This window comes from Netta rufina (genome assembly GCF_964035555.1).
Source record: "Netta rufina genome assembly, chromosome: 2".
Lineage (NCBI taxonomy): Eukaryota > Metazoa > Chordata > Aves > Anseriformes > Anatidae > Netta > Netta rufina.
Genome location: NC_140124.1, coordinates 63,442,388 through 63,460,369, shown reverse-complemented (window position 1 = coordinate 63,460,369; position 17,982 = coordinate 63,442,388). Strand labels below are relative to the sequence as shown.

The following is a 17,982-nucleotide window of genomic DNA, read 5'->3' as shown; positions in this document are numbered from 1 at the left end:
GTCTATGTGAGCAAACCTCATGGGTACTCTGTCTGGGTGATTGAGACTTTGGATTTTCATTGCCTGATGCTGATGTTTAGGAACCTTTCCACTTAGAATTCGTCCCCTATGTTGTTTCTACAAGCCCATATACAGACTAAGAAAGATAGGCAAAGACAGATTGATGTCTTCTCCACACTCCCCTTTATTTAAGGATGGGTTGACTGGTTTCTGGGTTATTAGTTTGTTAGAATACTTTAGTTTTGTCTATTTTCACTTCTTTTTTCATCTTTCATTGCTGCTTTTCTCCCATTATCTCCTACATAGGCGATGATCTCTATAGAACCCTAAGTGGGATTTCCAGTCTAGGATGCCTCTGATGGCATAAAACAGGGAAAATGTCATTGGTTTTGGTAAAATTTGTCCCATGGTAAGGGATGCTGACTGTTGCTCATAGCCTGTTCTGTGTTCAAGCAAACATATTTGACCAAAAATATCCGGGACACCGTAAAACATAATCTTTCTTGGTAATTTGCAGAATGCTGGGTGTACACACAAGTAAACAAACCCTATCACTTTGATAAGACAAGGTTTGTAGGAAGAAGCAGTAGCTTTCATTAGCTCAGCTGGTATGGTTGGAAGAAGTAGCATACATTAGGCAAGAGCCTATCTTCCAGTCCACAACAAAAGCAGCATCTTTCAAAGCAGAATGTTAATTGGGACTATTTATTCACAGTTCAGTTCTTCTGACAAGCTTTATTTCTTATGTTAATGATTTGAGAAAGTATTCTTATTATCAAATGTTGATGATGCAAACTCATGATTTGCTCACCTAAGAAGATCCACTTGTAAAGTAGAGAATTTATCAGCAAATAAACATACATTTTATTCAGTGAGATGGAATTTCAGATGGGTAAAATCATTTTACCAGTTAGTAATACAACATTGTCATTGATCTCCTTTGTCAATGGCATCTGGTGGCCTGCAGCTACCAAGGTGTAATAACAACACAAAACTAAATGATATTCCAAAATTAGCAATTCATTTCATTTAAAAATTCCCTCATCTACTACAAGTGCAAAGCTAAACAGCATTTATGGGCAGAAAGCAAAACACGGGCTACATGTAGAGCCTCATAAGGGTCCTGTGGCAAGCACAATACCATATTTTCTGTTTTTTTGTAGCCATGTGGGCTTCACTTTGAGATCTTCCAAGAAATTACTGATTATTTCTAGCCTGTTCTGTTCAAAATTAAGGCATTTTTCCATCAAACACCTTAACTGGATGGAAAAACATATTTTTAGCTGTCATCCCACCAAACAACTTTGAAAGTACTTGCTTTCCTCTGAATTCTTCACTTTCCATTTGAAAAGTATAAGTTCTAAGGCTGAAAAACTTAGACTTTTTTATAGATACAGTTTTTGTTTCACTACAAGTCTTTGCAACTTTTTGCACACTATTTCTTTAACTCAGAAGTCTACATTTTCTGTCTATAACTAACTTTTATATCATTTCTGTAGAAATGCATTAGGAGAAAGCATCTGTTTTTCTGTCTCTCTATTGAAACAACTGCTCAAGAGGGAGCCACAGTCATGCATATAGGCTTCTGGTCATGTAGCACAAGATGCTGCTTTCATAAATTAATGCAATGCCCTGCAAAACTCCCACATCTGCTTTGGAGAGGTGTGGGGTATTTATTGGGTTTAAGCACCTCCAGAGCCCCATACCTAGATGTTCAACTGTATCATGGTACTTGGGCTACCAGTGACAGGCTCTCTGCTGTCACCCATCATGATTTCCACTACTTTGCCATCTGTGTTCTTACTAGTGCAAGATGCTAACAGCACCAAGGATATCTATTTCTACAGAAGCCTCAGCTGACAAGCGCTAAGTAGGAGATATAGCAGCAACAAGGAAGGGCCGCTAGCTGGCACCAGGAGAGTGGTAAAAAAAATGCACGCTAGGCATCCCAGTGTCAAATTGTCCCATCAAATTAACAGAAGCAGTTCTCAGATGAAGAAAAAAACAACCATCTGAAGCAACCACATCAAAAATGAGTGTTGAAACACAGAAGTGGGGCAGGGATGCCTGCACACCTTTGCTCACACAGAGGGAAGTGAAGAAGGTCCTGTGCCCTGAGGCCCCTGCTTCTCCTGGGGAATGTGGGGACAGAGAGGGAACACTGCGGGACTGGCTGAGGAGCACTGTCCAGTGAGAGATGGGGGCCATGGGAATGTGTGCTCCAGTGAAAATGATAGTCCCTGGCCCGGCCTGCAGGATAATTTTAGCACGGGGGTGAAACTTGACCTTCCCTTTGGTGTGACACCAATGCCAGCAACTCAGCTACCACTGTTTCAGGAACACCAGAGCTGTTTATCAGAGTTGGACAAACTTGGGAAAAAGCCCTGCAGGGTACAGAACAATCCTAGTAAATCTTCCTCTCCTTCCCCTCGGCCCAGCTTCACTGAAGCCCGTTCTGAGCCCAGTTAAAAGTGATGGCTGTGAGCTGAGCTCCTGAGCAGGAACCCAATACACTTAGCAAGCACATGAGTGCACACATTCAAACACATGTATAACACATGTGATTTTGTCACATGTGGGAAGGAAGGCGCTGGGGACCCTCCCTGACATTGGCGTTGCTGTAGCAATGTCCATAGGCCTGTGTGGGCCCTGTTGTGTAAGGCGATGGTGTGGGCCTACAGGAGCAGTCAGGAAGACAAAAACAGGACCAAAACTGTGTTTTTTGTCCCTCTTGGCAAAGTAGGAAGACGCTGAGCCTGAATCTGATTCCCATGTGTAGGGGGTTGTAGGAAGAGTAACTGTGTTGTCCTCTGAGGTGCTCAGAGTCTCCTTTTGGAGGGGGATATATATTACTGCAGCTCAGCAGGCAGGCCAGCTGCCACTCCCTCATGCCTGAAAAATGCGCTCTACTGGGCCTTTTGTCCTCACCTCAAATGAAATACTGTACTGTAACTACGTGCATTATTTCATTCAGCACACAGCTTCAGGATTTCTGATGAAAGGGCCACAATGAACTGCATGAATCTTTGCCCTAGAGCATGTTAAATTAGTGTGTACTAATCAAGTTTGGAAATGTACCCCAGCAGTTTCATAGCAACCTCTTATTCTACATCTGGTGCTGTTTTAATGAGGATAATGGCTTTCAAAAGAGACCATGGGTCACTAAGACTGTCAGAAGAGACTGGATCAACAAATGCCAGAAGTTTTAGTTTATTGTAGGAGAAAGGATTAAGTACAGAAGTCAGCAGTGAGAGGTGGGCCTGGATGGCCTTTCTGGTGGTTCACAGGGACTGCTTCCTAGATTGCAACCTTTGCCCCTTCTGCTTAAACGAAGTAAATGTTCAGACATACTTTAAAAGTCTTCAAAACTCAGTTAATCTGTTCATGTGCGTAAATGCAGATGTGAAGATTAAATCTGTATGTGACCAAGCCCATGCTGTACATGCAGTCTCCTGGAAGGTTAACTAACAGAGACTTCAATATCCTTACACTCAGGGGCCTCTAACTTTTTGAGTGGCATCTGGGTGATGTTTTTTTAAATCTTTATTTCCCACAGTTAAGTATCAGTTGAAGATTTCACTACATGCCTTTCTGCCATGTGGGAAAGCATTGCAGCTAACCTCAGGCACCAGCTTGTGACAAATGTGATGCAAGAGCCATTCTGAGGCCTCTCATCTGTCTGGATTTTGGGACACTGACAATTGCTTCTAAGCCAAGGCTGCTCACACTGTTGGTCACCTGAATGTGTTTCAGAGATGCCTTGTTCACATTTTGTTACAGCTTACTTCTAGACTGGATTGTTGTATTTTTTCCTACAAGCTTCATGAAAGAGCCTGTTGGCGTGACCTGGTAAATGGCAGTACTTTCACAGTGTGCAGCATGGCTTTAGGCAGCAAAATCTGGCCCTAATACTTGAGTTAAGCAAACTGTTAAAATAGGAACTGAACCAAATGACCAGATCTCCTCCCAAAACTCAAACTAAACCTGTTTTGAGGTTCAGGGATGTTTGGATAACTTTAAATAAAACAATGTTGTATTTCTACACATCCTGCTTTCAGCTAAGCCTCCAAGCAGAAATACAAAAAAAAAGTATGGCAGGCAGATCTATATTTGCACTGTTTCTGGCCCAGCTGAAACCAGGAAGCACTCGAAAACTCACAAAAACAGCTTTGTCTGACAGGCTATCCAACCCTGAGGTCCTGTTACTGTTACCTACTATAATGTATCTCATATAAATACCAATTTATTATAAATTTTCTACCATAATAATTGTGATTAAAAATATCTCCAGACTACTAGACATAAGAAAGCCTCATTTTTACTTACTGTAACAGCACAATATATATCTACTTTAAAGTCATTTTATGTTCATTCTAACTGAATTGTTGGTATAGTCACATAAAGACAAAATGTTTCTTGAGGTACATGACAACAAAGTGCAGCAAATGGTAACAAATCAGGCCCAAGCATTTTGTGCATCGTATTTGGTTCATGGCTAATTTACAAGAAGTAATCAAAAAAATCTGTAATTTGTCATTTTTGACAACTCTCTTTATTAAATTTTCAGAGCATAAAGACAAAGACAACAGCATTGTTTTAGAGGTACATATTTAGCCATATAAAATCACCCTGGATGTCACTGCAACATTTTTAAAGCATTTCTGTGTAACAGACTTCTAATTCATTTTTAAAGGAACATCTAATATTATTGCTAGAAATTATATCATTGTCAGCAAAATGTAATATAAGCACTCTGATTACTCAGCTGTCTTGTCTACCACAACAAAGTAATCCCAAACAATATGGTACCACAGCTTCATGTTTGCAAGCTATATTTATTATGTCTTCCAGATTCCAGCAAAAAACAGATATTAAGAAATACATGTTAATCATTGCCCTAATGAGAACAATATGCAGTTGGTTTTTAGGTTGTCACAAAATACAGAAGACCGGTACAGACTAAATGCATCTTAAGTTCAAGGAAACACCCTCCTTTTTCCCACTAGCACATTTCAGTTAATGGTCTTTTCTGAGAGAAAATTTTTAATGAACTATCTAAATTTTAGTGTATATGTTTTCACTAGGCACAAGGCTAAAAAACATGCCTGACCACAACTGTAAAAGGAAAATAGCCATGGTATCACTTGCATATGTATAAAAAGCTATGAGCTTATAAAGCACTAAAAGCCTGCCCAGCATCTCTCTTCCAGAGATGGTGAAAGCCTTTAGTTTTCCTCAGTTATGGTACTATCAGACAGTAGTAAGTTCTGTATCCTATTTATGCAAGACTTCCTATCATTGTCAACTTGGATAATTTTTCCTCACTAAAAGGTGCCCTGGAAAAGCGCACTGTTTGTGGGGAAGAGTCCAGCAGCCTCTAAGGAAGAAGCAGAACTTGGTAGCTCTGCCCAAAACCACACTAAACCTCCCAGTGTTGCACTATTTTCAGCTAGACAACTTCTGGAACAAACTACTACCCAGCACGTGCAAGAGGACAGGAACCTGGCTTTAAATATGCAAAGTAAAGGATGTAAAGTATGCATAAAATGCATGCCTAGACTTATAGAATGGGATAATTAATTTCATTTTATAAATGCACAAAATCCATCACCATTCCATGCTTCTGATGACCTGCAGGTGCATGCAGATTTGGTCTGAATTTGTTAAAGCAAAATATGTGCACCTCTTGCACTTTTTTGGTTATTTATTTCCCTTACAGAAACTTTCACTCTGCCCACCAGAAAAGGATGTGGAGATGACAAGGTTTGAAATGCTGACTGAACAGCAAATATGGTAGTTATCAATAGAGGAGGTGCAAAATAAAGCAAGATTGGCACTTCAGCTTAGATCTCAGTGCCTTCCCATCACACCATACATAAGACATCTAAAACCTTTCTCTCCAATTTCTCCTTCCATCTCCTTGCACTGGTCAGCTTTGTCTTTCCCAACATTGTGAGGCACTATCTGAATACTAATTTAGGCTTTCCTAATTATGTACTAAGAACACTTTTTTCCACTTCTGTATGGAATTACAATGGTATTTCCATACTTTTTGAGTATAGAAAGACTTTTGAAAATATTTACAAAATATTAAAGCCATTTAGAGTGCAGTATCTCTCAATCTTTTTGCATAGGTTAAAACTAGTATTACCTCAAAAAAATGAGTGCTAAAATAAAATATCATTGAAAAATGTCTAAGTGTACCCTTCTGGAATACTTCACCAAAAGTGTAGTAAATGCAAGAAAACTTTGGCTTATTTTTTGGGGTTGTCCCTCTCCCTCTTTCCCTTCCTTTCATGCCCTTCTCCCAAGAAACAGAAAAGGATTTTTTTGCATGTCAGCCAGCATTATGTGAATAGAACTACTCTAGCAGAAAGCAAAAAATCATCTCAGACATCAGGCAACAAAACCAAGGGAATGGACTTCCATACTTTTGATGTACATTGTACAAAATGGAATATTTTTTGGTCTTACCCAGGACATATTTCCCCTTCTCTCGAGTCCCCAGAAGTAACAACAAAATCTAGCTTTTTCTTCATGATGTTACCATTATTGCAGTCTGCTTATGCTTTGTCTTCTTGAAAAAATAAATAATAAAACCTTTGCAAAAGGAAAATCAGCCATAGTTTAAATAAATAGTATCTATAAATATTATCTTAGTGGTAACTATATAGTACTTCTAGTGCATCACTGAACAGATTAACATGATGAAAGAGATCTTTTGTGTTACATATTTTATTCAGTTAAATGTTTATGTTCTCTTTCAAGTGAAAACTTACAATTCTGCAAAAGAGCAACAATAAGCTTGAAAAATCAGGCTAGACGTCAGCAGTGGACTATTAATAACCATCCTCCTGGCTATATTTGTTTGCCCGGGGCAGCCAGTTTCCATAATCAGCATTCATCTTTCATTCTCCTTGTCTGAGCTGTCTGGCAGGTGCTGGGTGGGGTAAACACTGATGGGTCAGCAATACCTAGCTGTAGATCAAAAAACCGAGTGGAGGTTGTCACGCTGTAGTTCTTTGTATAGGTTTCCTGTACTGGGTAACAGTCTTTGACTGTGTAAACGCCAACCCAAGATTCCACTGAAACAAAGCAGAAATTTGACTATTTTAGATGACAAGCATGAATGAAAGTGTCACAATGATGTTAGAGTGGCCATATCTCAAGCAAAACCTACAGGCTGGAACTGCCCATATTTCTTGATCGGGCCTATCTTTCTGACAATCTTAATGAAGAATTGAGAAACAATTTAACAGATCCTGAAGAAATTTTGGAAAATCCAGTGGTACTTGCAGTGAAATAGATTGACCTGTGCTATCCTACAGGCCAATAGTAGCTAATCAACTTTAGGTTTCTATGCAGTCTGCTTACCATGGCAGCATTCCCTATCAGAGGATGCGTGGCAACACAAGAAAGGCCACAAAGCTAGCATAATTTGAACACCACAGTGATCTTAAACCTTAACATTTTGGTGTTGAGCACATTTCAAATCATGCTACCAACACCTTTCAAGTTTACCTCTTTTGAAGGAATGTCACTTCTGCTTAGTCACAAATTTAGTTGTTTTGCACAAATCCTATCTTTTCTAACTACTTTCATGCTACTTTTATGTCAGCACTTATTCGCTTCACCATCAAACCAATGTAATGCTCAGTGAGTTGTTCTCCTAGAAAGCAAATTTTGGTGCCTCCAGCTTGGGTAGCATGGGGACAAATTGTCTTACATTCTGCTTTTAAGAAGTTGAAAGGTATGAATACTGAGAACTTGTGGTCCACATTGTTGGGCCTCAACACAGTCTTCAACACTCTAAAATACTGAGCTCCTACAACTATTTAAGACATTCAGTTCCTTCCTGTGCCTGGTTCTGCACCCACCTACACAATGAATTGCTTGTCTTCTGCTGTGGTTACATCCTGCCTTCACAGCCATCTGAAATCTTAAGCACCATTTGTATACTGATGATACTCACCACATTTTAATTTAAATAAACATGATGCTTTTTCTGTCATATTGTCACAAGCACTGGAGTTTATCTTGGAAGAACAGTAATATTTCCAAATAAAACTCCTCTCTCACCCATCTCTTAACTCATTCCTTCTGTTTACCAGCATCTGCTCATAACATCAGTATCATGGTAACTATAAACTTTTGTAATTCCAATTCCCCTCAAACATTTCTACTGGGTCATTCATTACTTCAAGAATGCACTTAATGCTGATCTCCTCCATGTATGTGATGTAGCAAGTCTGTCCATTTTTTTAAAAGAAATCAGTTTAATTCCATGCGCTTATCTCAAGAGTTGTTCTGTCACTCTTTTCCACCCTTGTCCTTTGCTATCACCTCTATCTACTTCTGTTTCTGCAGTTTCCTTTGAACACACTTCACTTTTAAAACCTCACTTTAAAATTTATTTATCACATACACCCCCCTTCTGTGATCTTTCTTTACCCCTTCCATCATACAGCACTTCATCCAATTGTTTCATGTATTTCAGATCTCTGGATAGCAGAAACTCATGAGGTTAAAATATGGTTCCTCTGAGTACCATCTGTATGAAATTTTTCTAGTCACAAGGAGGCTTATTTTCTCTCACTCAGCAGCAATCAAACATACTTATTTTCTATCCTTCCAGTACATTTCATATAGTGTACCACAATGGCATTATTGGAAACAGACAAGTTCTGAGATGAAATGTCTGTGCAGTATCTAAAAAAAAAAAAAAAAGAAAAGGTGTCAAACTAAGCAATATTTGAACATACTTCTCCGGGTCATCCTAATATACCAAAAACATCCTGATCTCAATGAGTTTGGTTTTGATTTTCCAGTAATGGAGGGTTCTTTTCCTCAACAAGTCATTTATCAGAATTTTGAATAAAAAAATAAGGTAAAATATAATGCTACCAAGGTATTATGTATCTCTGCTATAATCTTCACAATTTTAACAATTATAATTTCTAGAATCCAAACTAGTATTGTCTGAAAGGTAGATGGGCAGACAAATTTAAGACTTTTTTTTTCAGAATGATCATACAGAAAAGCACTGGAAATACAAAATACTACAGGATAAAAATCACACATCATTAACTGAAGGTATCTGGATATTAAGTTCCATAAAAGTTTCCAAAATACTGGATCAGAAAAACAAAATTCTTGGACTGGGTGATAATTTGTCTCTTGTAGAATACCAGAGGATATAGTGACCTAGTTATAGAGGTCTAATGACCTTATCCTTCATTTTCTTTCTACTTTTATTCAAGAAAGAAATATTTTCCCCTGCCAAAATGCTCAGGTTCATAACCAGCCCATATATTAGGTGGCTATAACCATAAGTATTGCATTAGCTGAATAATGCCATAAACTTCATGGCTTTTTTTACATTATTTTTATAGTTGTCTGGGTCATCTCTAAACCATAGATGAAACTGAAGCCAATTTGCTAATAAATTGCTATGCATCCAAAAGCTAACATACTCTACCTTGGAAAATTCAGCCTACTTTCTTTTACGATGCAGGTGTTCAGCTGCCAAGTGCAGAACTAAGCCTCAGGAGCAGATGTTTCTTACTAGCATTGTGGATAACAAAACTTAGGTGCATATTTACAATGTCCATTGCTGCAGAGCCATGTTTTGGATGTATTTTATGACAATATTAAATATTAGAATGCAGACACACTTTGATACCTGTTTTGCTTCTATTATGCCTTTTACCAGAGATACAATGAATGCTAGTTTGTGTTTCTAATTATATTACTGATTCTTCTATGGATAAATTTTGCATACAGGCTGCTGGATTCAGATGCAAAATAACGCTCTTCCGTGCCAAAATCTGTATGGTACAGAATAAAACGCAAACAAATCCCTTGGACATATTTGATCCTACTTAGATACAAAACATTTTCTTAATAAAATAAATAAAACAATATGCTGTACATAGGGGATATTTATTATGTCTTCCAACAAACTTCATAGAAATATGGAAGGCTGGGGTGAAACATGAACAATTTTACTTTTCCCTGGGTAGCAGAGACAGTGATTATTATTAAGATGAAACAAAAGTATGCACATACATTTCCTGGCTGGTTTTCTGTCAGACCATTCCTGTACCATAATTTGATCTCCAGGTCCCCCAATGTAGTACTGATCTTCATATGTTGAATTGGCGGGGATATCATACGGATCCCATGGCTCTGTCAGAGCAATCTTTGAACAAAGCTTTGTAACTTGCTCAATCTGAAACATCACTGCATCTTTATAGAGCAATATATACTCAAAGAATCTGAAACATAAAAAAAAAAAAAAGTTAATGTAGATAATCTTTTCCTATACTAAACAAGAAGCACTGCTGATAGATAAGCTTGCCTTTGACTTTCAGTATAAGACCATTTTCACTTGCTTTTAACTTTGCCAAAACTTTGAGAAAGGCTAACCAGTTGGGCTGAAATTTCCCATGCTGGAAATTCGTCTCAGCTGACTCTTTCCAAAATAAATAAATCAGGCTGAACCGGCTCAGCCATTTCTGAGAACAACAGAACAACTTTTCTGAGAACAACTGAGAGAAAAACATCTTATTATTACCAGTTTTGTTTTGTTTTTTAATAACCTTTTCATTAAAAAGCTCTAATGCCTCCATGTTTTGGAGAAAGAACTTGAAATTTGGCAGGGGAGAAGTTTTTACAAGAAGTTGCCCGTATTTGGCTGAGTTATAAGCCTTTTGAAAAAATCTGTTTGCATAGGCTGAATGAATGTGGTAGAGCCTTTCTTTGTGCTGGTTAGATGTGGTATTTGCCACTCTCAAAGATGCTCCTCAATGGAAACACAAGTAGCTTAGTGTGATATGCTGCTGAAGCAGAGAACACGTGGTTCCAAATGCAGAACTGAGAAGCTCTCCCTCCTAATGGCAAAGTTTCTCTTTGGAAGTCACCAGACCCATGGCAGTAATTAAAGCAGGAAGGAGAGGAGAGAAAAAAATAAGGCAGGGATAAGAAGAGGTGTGGAGATCAGTGAAATTGAGAGGCCAGAAGGTGAGGTCAACAAAATCAGTTGATAATAATGATTTAAAACTGATCCTTTATATTTAGAGTATAATACATTTAGAGTGACAAAGCCCTGCTCTGAGGGGGAGATGGTAAACATCTTCATGAACCTTTCCATTTACTTCATAGTTACGATAGTTGCTTCTACCACAAATACAGTGACTTCACCTATAAAAGAAAGTGATATCATCCTTACCTTATAATGAGATAAAAACAGAGAGAAATTGAAATTATCACAAACATCAACTGATTTTGAATATACAACCAAAAATGCAAAAGGCTTAACTTTCCAGGGTACTTAACATTACCTATCACACAATGAGTTGTTCAAAGCACAATTCAGAGCATTCTCAGGAGTGCTCTGTACCTTTGGCCAAGGAGAGTCAGGATCCACACTCTAAATCCCCTAGAACTGTACATTCATAATTAGAAGCATCCCATGAATATCTCAGCTGAAATATTTGGCTACAGTCTACTATCATTCAGTGACTCTAGAGAAAAGAAAAGGATGGGATTAATTCCCTGGCACAGCTTCATCTTGTCCATATGTAATAGTGTCTCCTTCCATCTGCAATTCCTTGCCCTTGTCTTTTCAGGGGAAAGTAAAGTTTACATAAAACAGAGTTGACATCAAAACAATTGAAAATGTTAATTATTGAACTGTACAACTACATTAGATAGGAATCACTTCACTTAAAAGCATGTCAGCAACAGTGCAGAGCATACTACTGAAGAACTACCTGATTCCTTATATAAATCAAAGCCTGTTATCACATAAGCACATCCATAATTTTTACATCATACTCAGTCTAGAGAACACAGTCACAAGAACAATAACATACACTGATTTTTGTTTGCAGCCAGACTGTAATGACTCAACTACTGTTCAGCTGGTGGCCTGTTCACTCCCATGAAAGCAGGATACGGAATGCCTTACAGATTAGCCTAACAACATTTAAAATATTTGAATGACAATGCAGTCATTTTGTGAAAGGACAAAACCCCAATGTTAATTAAGCAGTACAAGCTACTGGAAATATAATGTACACATTTGCATTTATTTTTTACTTTAAATCTTCAATTAAAACGTATCTCCTATGATTTTCTTTTTTTTTTATATATATATTTTTAAACATTTATTTCCCACATTTTCTTTTTCCTTATCATTTCCTTTAGAAATTATTTCATGGAGCCAGTATCTTTTGTTCTAAATTTTGTAACCTGAGAATTGACGTAGTTGCATGAGGGAGACATACCGCCTTTACACAAGTGAAGCAGTAGTTCAAACTTCAATCTGACAAATGCAAACATTTAATTTCCAGCTCATGAATAGCCACTGTGGCTTCAGTAAGATGACCTCAGTACTTGCAGAAGTAGGGCCACAATCCAAAGAAGCCTAGTCTTGAATTTGCTTCTTGCATGCAGATGGCAACATGTGTATAAAAAACAGCAACAATGAAAACAAGAATGTGAAAAATCCAAACAAGTAAAACTCATCACTCAACATCTCTGTAGCATACATTCTGCAGAGCAAGAGGCTCCACTACCTACATTTTTGCTTGCAGGAGGGGCAGGGAACATATTATTCCACTGATGTACGTCACATCTAAATTTTAAAGAGAATTGTTCATGTGTGTGTCCTGGAATTAGCTAGTGCAGAATCATAAGATTGATTACATAGAACCTAAGCATATGAACCTTGCATATGAAAAGTGAATGGTTAAGTTGTTGCTCTATAAACAGAACCATTTACCAGCCAAAATTCATAATGAAATGTGTGTGGATATAAAAATTACCATCTAGCATATTTTAAACCAAAATATTTTAAAACCATTTACATTATTTTTTATTATTATTATTATTTTTAACAGCCAAGTCCTATGTATACTGCCTCTATTTACTTTAGGTGCCTGAGATTTCACTGGCTGCTTGAGGGGAAGCACAGAGTCCTGAAAATAGGTCTTGGCAAAGAAACAGAAGAGGAAATGATTGTGATTAGTTTATTGGTTTTGTTTTTCTTCCTAAAGAAGCAACATATTTGTAGGCTGTGCCCATCATTAATATTATTTTTATATGAATTTCATTCATTTAACTGTAATTTCAAAAAAAGCCTAAAGCAATTTGCAGAATTTACTTGGACAAGTTACTCTATTTGCTTGACTGAAATTATTTCCCTTTCTTTCCTGTCCTATTCCATCCTACCCCATCCTATGCCTCATGCACTTTGTACACTATGCCCTTACTAAGGCTCTCTCATGCTCCGTAATGCTCTCTTTGTCTGGGCCTGAAAATGGATAAATTTGGTGAGAAAAAAGTCATTAGACTTGAGACCATGCTATCTGCTCTTCTTCAGGTGCCTCTGCACTGAGTCCTGCCAAAAAATGCCCAGTGCTCTTCCCAGTTGTAATTTCTGAAGCATGCAAGTCAGCATGCTATCCAACATATCTGCACTACCCGTGGTGTCTACTTCTACACTTCCACAGGATTCTCTCAATTCTCAAGTCTAGAAGGAAGCTGGCTGCCTAATTGCCTTTGTAATGAGACAGAGGAGCAGAAGTGCTGGTATCAGCATGCATGACATATTGAAGCACATCAGACAAGATCATTTGCTAGAGAGAAGCAAAATAATGGTCTGAGGCTGAGACAGGGTGAAAGAAATTCCTTGTGCTCTAAAACTGGCTCTGCATCATTTCACTCTGTGGCTTTGGACAAGCAACTTACAGTACCGGAGCCTTAAGATTCCATTCCTCTTACTCCTTACTTTTTGATTGCTGTAACACCAAAGAGCCACTACTCAAGAGATCAAGAATCAGTTGTGCTAGGCATTGTATTAACAAAGAACAGAAACACAATTCAGAAAACAATGGAACAATAGCTCTTGTAAAACAGATGTTCCTTTCCTGCAAAGACATATGGGGTTTTATGTGTCCGGTATTTTAACCTGTTGACTCAGTTTTCCCAGCTGCAGTTATTGTGTCCTTAAAACTCCCACTCACATTAGCCAGGATTTATACTACCTAGTAATTATTATGAAGCAATTGAAAAAATGGAAGCAAAATTTTATGCATTATTTGTATCAGAACTGTTGTATTGCTCAGCAGGGAACAGTATTTGATATTTATAATACCAAGTTGAGCTCACTGCAATTATTCCAAAGCTAACTTTGCCTTCTTTTTTTAAGATTAACTGAATGTGTGGAACATCTGTCTGCCAATGTTGTATTATTTAATTCTTTACCATCTCTATTTGTAAAAAGATGCTTTTAAACACTCTGAAAGAAGTTAGAAACACTTCTAACTAGATGAAATTCCACTAGAAATATCCCAAACAAATCCCCTGTTCTTGTGAACATAGGTACAAATCTGTAATTTTAGTTATCTTATACCCTCTTGATAACATTGCCCACAACATTTTTGTGACAATACTGCTTTCTATGGAGTTGTTATCCAAGAAAGATGTACTGAGTGAATGGGAACCTCTAGTAGAAGGATGACTAACAAATATCATCTTCTCATCTCTTCAGGTTAAGAAACTTTTCAAAGGAGCAAAACTGCTAAGCAGACATTCGGACAGTTGATAAACACTCTTCAGGTCAAGAACATTCGTCTGCTTTTGGAAAGCTCTGGCTAGCTCACTTAAAGACTGAGAAGCATTCATTTTTCAGTATATTTCTGGGAAATCTTTTCCTCTTTCCCATGAAGTTTCGGTAATTTCAGACTTCTGTTTTTCTTCTGGTGTATCAGACCTCTACAACAACAGTAATTTACCATATTTGATCTCACATGTTTGGCAGTGATGCTGGATTATGGTATATTGTATAAATATAGTATTGTGCAAATACATGTGACAGCGAATGTAATCTGATATTGTGTAAAAGCAGTATTTTTTAGACTGACTTAAATCATTCACAGATTGTAAAAGCCTTTTTTATTTTCAAGATGACCAAGCCCTCTGTATCAGGTATGTAATTGGCAAGGTATCTGAGGAACTCTGACAGTATTACCAGTTTCCAAAGCAGAGAGAATTAGGCAGTTTACATCCTGTTAATGATGAAGTTCATGTGGAAAGAAGATCTTAAATATAGGAATCAAAATTTGGAAGTCAAAGCTATATTAACTGAAGAATTACATATTTCTGTGACTTTAACTACAAAACTTATTAAAAATTGTGCAATGTCTTATTCTTTTAATTGTTTTTCCATAAATTAGATTAGCTACTTGGCAAATACTAAGGGAAATAAGTTCTTCAGCAAGAACATTGTTTCCCTGGCTGTTCTTTTTTGTTTGTTTGTTTGTTTGTTTTTTCAGTTTGACATTCCATAATAAATAGCCTGATCCATCAAGTGGTACCCCTGAGAAGAATGCATTCTACTTTAAGTTAAAATTCGGGAAAACAATAAAGCATTGTGTTTAAGGGAGTTGTGTTTTACAAGGGACTAAAAGATGTACTGTCTATAATAGAGAGCATTTGTGTGTTTCCCTAAACAATGGAAAATGTGGCCAGAATACCACAATGCTTTCCAATTAATGATATCACCTTCTAGGGAACATGGTATATCCTAGTAGAGACACACGACATCAAAATATACTTGAGGTCAGGGATTATTTTCCTGTTTGGCTTCCATAAAGAGGCTTATGAGGTAGGTTAACAATAATACAGGTTACTAGGAAATCACAGCAGGGCTTGGAGAAGACCCTAAAGAATGAGGAATGCCAGGACTTCCATCTCAATATTTATTAAAGACCTTAGGAATGGCAGAGGAAGAAAAAGGAAAGAAATGATTGAGGTACATTATCATTTATTTATTATACTTCTCATCTTCTTTGCATTATATACAGAAGGGAAGTAAATAACTCAGTTGAAGGAGTGGCTTCTTAGAACTGAGATGTGAAAATGTTCTTTTGAGCATGCAGTTATATTAAGGCACTCTCTAGGCTTGGAAAAATGTAAAATTAAAAAAAAAAAAAGGAAATCTAACATGTAGAGATAGCCAGAAAAATCATGGTTACAATAATTTAGAGTATTCCCAAAAAGAAAAAAAAAATACAGAAAAGACATACCTGTGTTTCTGTTTTTAATTTTACTTCTAATTGTCAGATTTATCTGGAGTTTTTACATGTTTCTCTGAAATAGGCTCAAAGACAAGGTATTAAACTGTATCTTAGCTCTGCCCCAATATAATATCTATTGCACATATAAGAAAGTCATAAAAGAATGAAGTCCACGATCACAAATAACTAAGCTTAAACAATCTCCCTTTTCCAGGCATTTATTTTGGAATAATAATAATAATAATAATAAAAAAAAAAAAATGCTTTTTCAGCTAGGATTGGGCATTGCAGCTTCATACACATCTTTACTTCTATATATAAACAGAGAAGAATCTTCATGTACTATATGAACAGGGATACATGAAATTCAAGAGAACTATGTTACTCTTCGTTAAGACTGAAAAAACTATCACCCACATACTTGGCCAGTTAGTTGCTCTTCAGTATGAATTCCCATATAAAAAGTAGTAACAAAGAAGTTTGAAGAACAGATTGCCCTTTAAAACAGATAGGGAGTAGGTCCCTTTTCTGATAGAGCAAACTTTTACTTTGTGGTGGAATACTCTCTGGAAAAAATTTGTGAGGATACTCACTTGTACCAGATTACTTCCCCAGGATGTAATGATTTCCACCTTCCATCTGCAATGATTTCCTTAAAAGGGATGATTCAGGTCTTTCAGATATCTGTCCAATGTAAAAAATAAAAAATAAAATAAAAAAAAAACACTAGGTCTATTTTCAAGGGATTTTGGAAATCAGGCCAGCTAGGCTAATCAGACAACACAGTCTGAAACTTAAGTACACTATAACTTTCTAACATCTTTATCCAAAGACCTGGGTATAGCTTATTTTTAAATAAACTTTGTGGAAGATGGAGATTCACTTCACTGAAAATAAATGCAACCTGAAGTTCTGGCATTGCACTTCATTCTTCCTCCCCACCTCCAATGTAAAAATAACTTCATTTCTTCCAGAATTCTTTGTGTGGGTCTTTTTCCTTCAGCAGCTATAAATCACAAACAATATTGTTTGCTGAGTGCATAAATTAGTGACTGGATTCAAATACAAAGAGTCGGGGCATGAAAAGTCCAGGTGGAGTTGACTGCAAGTGTGCAAAATAAAAGAATTAGGGGAAAAAGGGGGAATGTCTGTATGAGAGAAAAGGCAGCATTAGAGACAAATGTTAATTGCTCCATGGCTATAAAGCAAATGGTATTTTAAACATATATCCATTGATCTGTGGTACAATAAATGGTAATGCTATAGGAAGGTAAGCCTACAGATAGCGCTACCTTCACCTCAGGCAGAGAAGGACTGTATGCTTTAAAATGGAACAGATTTAAAGCTGAGAAGGGACACTCAGATCTCAGCAGGCAGGAGCACAGCAGAGTGCAGTTCCTCACAGCCCTGACTGTAAGGATCACATCACGATTAGAGGTTAAAAGCAGAGAATTACAGCCTTTGCATATCTGCTGAGTGGTGTCTTGCCTTCACCTATCCCTCTGCCCACATCTCCATAAGCATGTCCACAAAATGCTTTTGCTTCTTCCCTATAATCACAGAATCACAGAATCACAGAATTTCTAGGTTGGAAGAGACCTCAAGATCATCGAGTCCAACCTCTGACCTAATGCTAACAGTCCCCACTAAACCATATCCCTAAGCTCTACATCTAAACATCTTTTAAAGACTTCCAGGGATGGTGACTCCACCACTTCCCTGGCCAGCCTGTTCCAATGTCTAACAAACGGATACATCAGATATTAACACAGGCAGCTCACAAGCTCTATTGATACAGATGTGAATTTGAATTATTTTTGTTTATCCTTGCAGACATTGTATTTACTGTCAGAAACTGGGAGCTATTGGCCAACAGTTTCTGAACAGAAGGCTATGC

General features: G+C 37.4%; 1 protein-coding gene across 1 annotated transcript in view; it reads right to left on the bottom strand.

Moving 5' to 3' along the window:
• Positions 1 to 4,543: 4,543 nt before the first annotated feature.
• Positions 4,544 to 17,982, bottom strand: part of EPDR1 (ependymin related 1) — a 34,280-nt gene continuing 20,841 nt past the window's right edge. Inside the window, exons 2-3 of the mRNA XM_084307028.1 lie at positions 10,069 to 10,277; positions 4,544 to 7,085 (exon numbers count right to left, since the gene is read on the bottom strand). Of these exons, the coding sequence (XP_084163154.1) occupies positions 6,895 to 7,085; positions 10,069 to 10,277 (400 nt within the window). The 3' untranslated portion in view covers positions 4,544 to 6,894. The remainder of the gene's footprint in view (positions 7,086 to 10,068; positions 10,278 to 17,982) is intronic.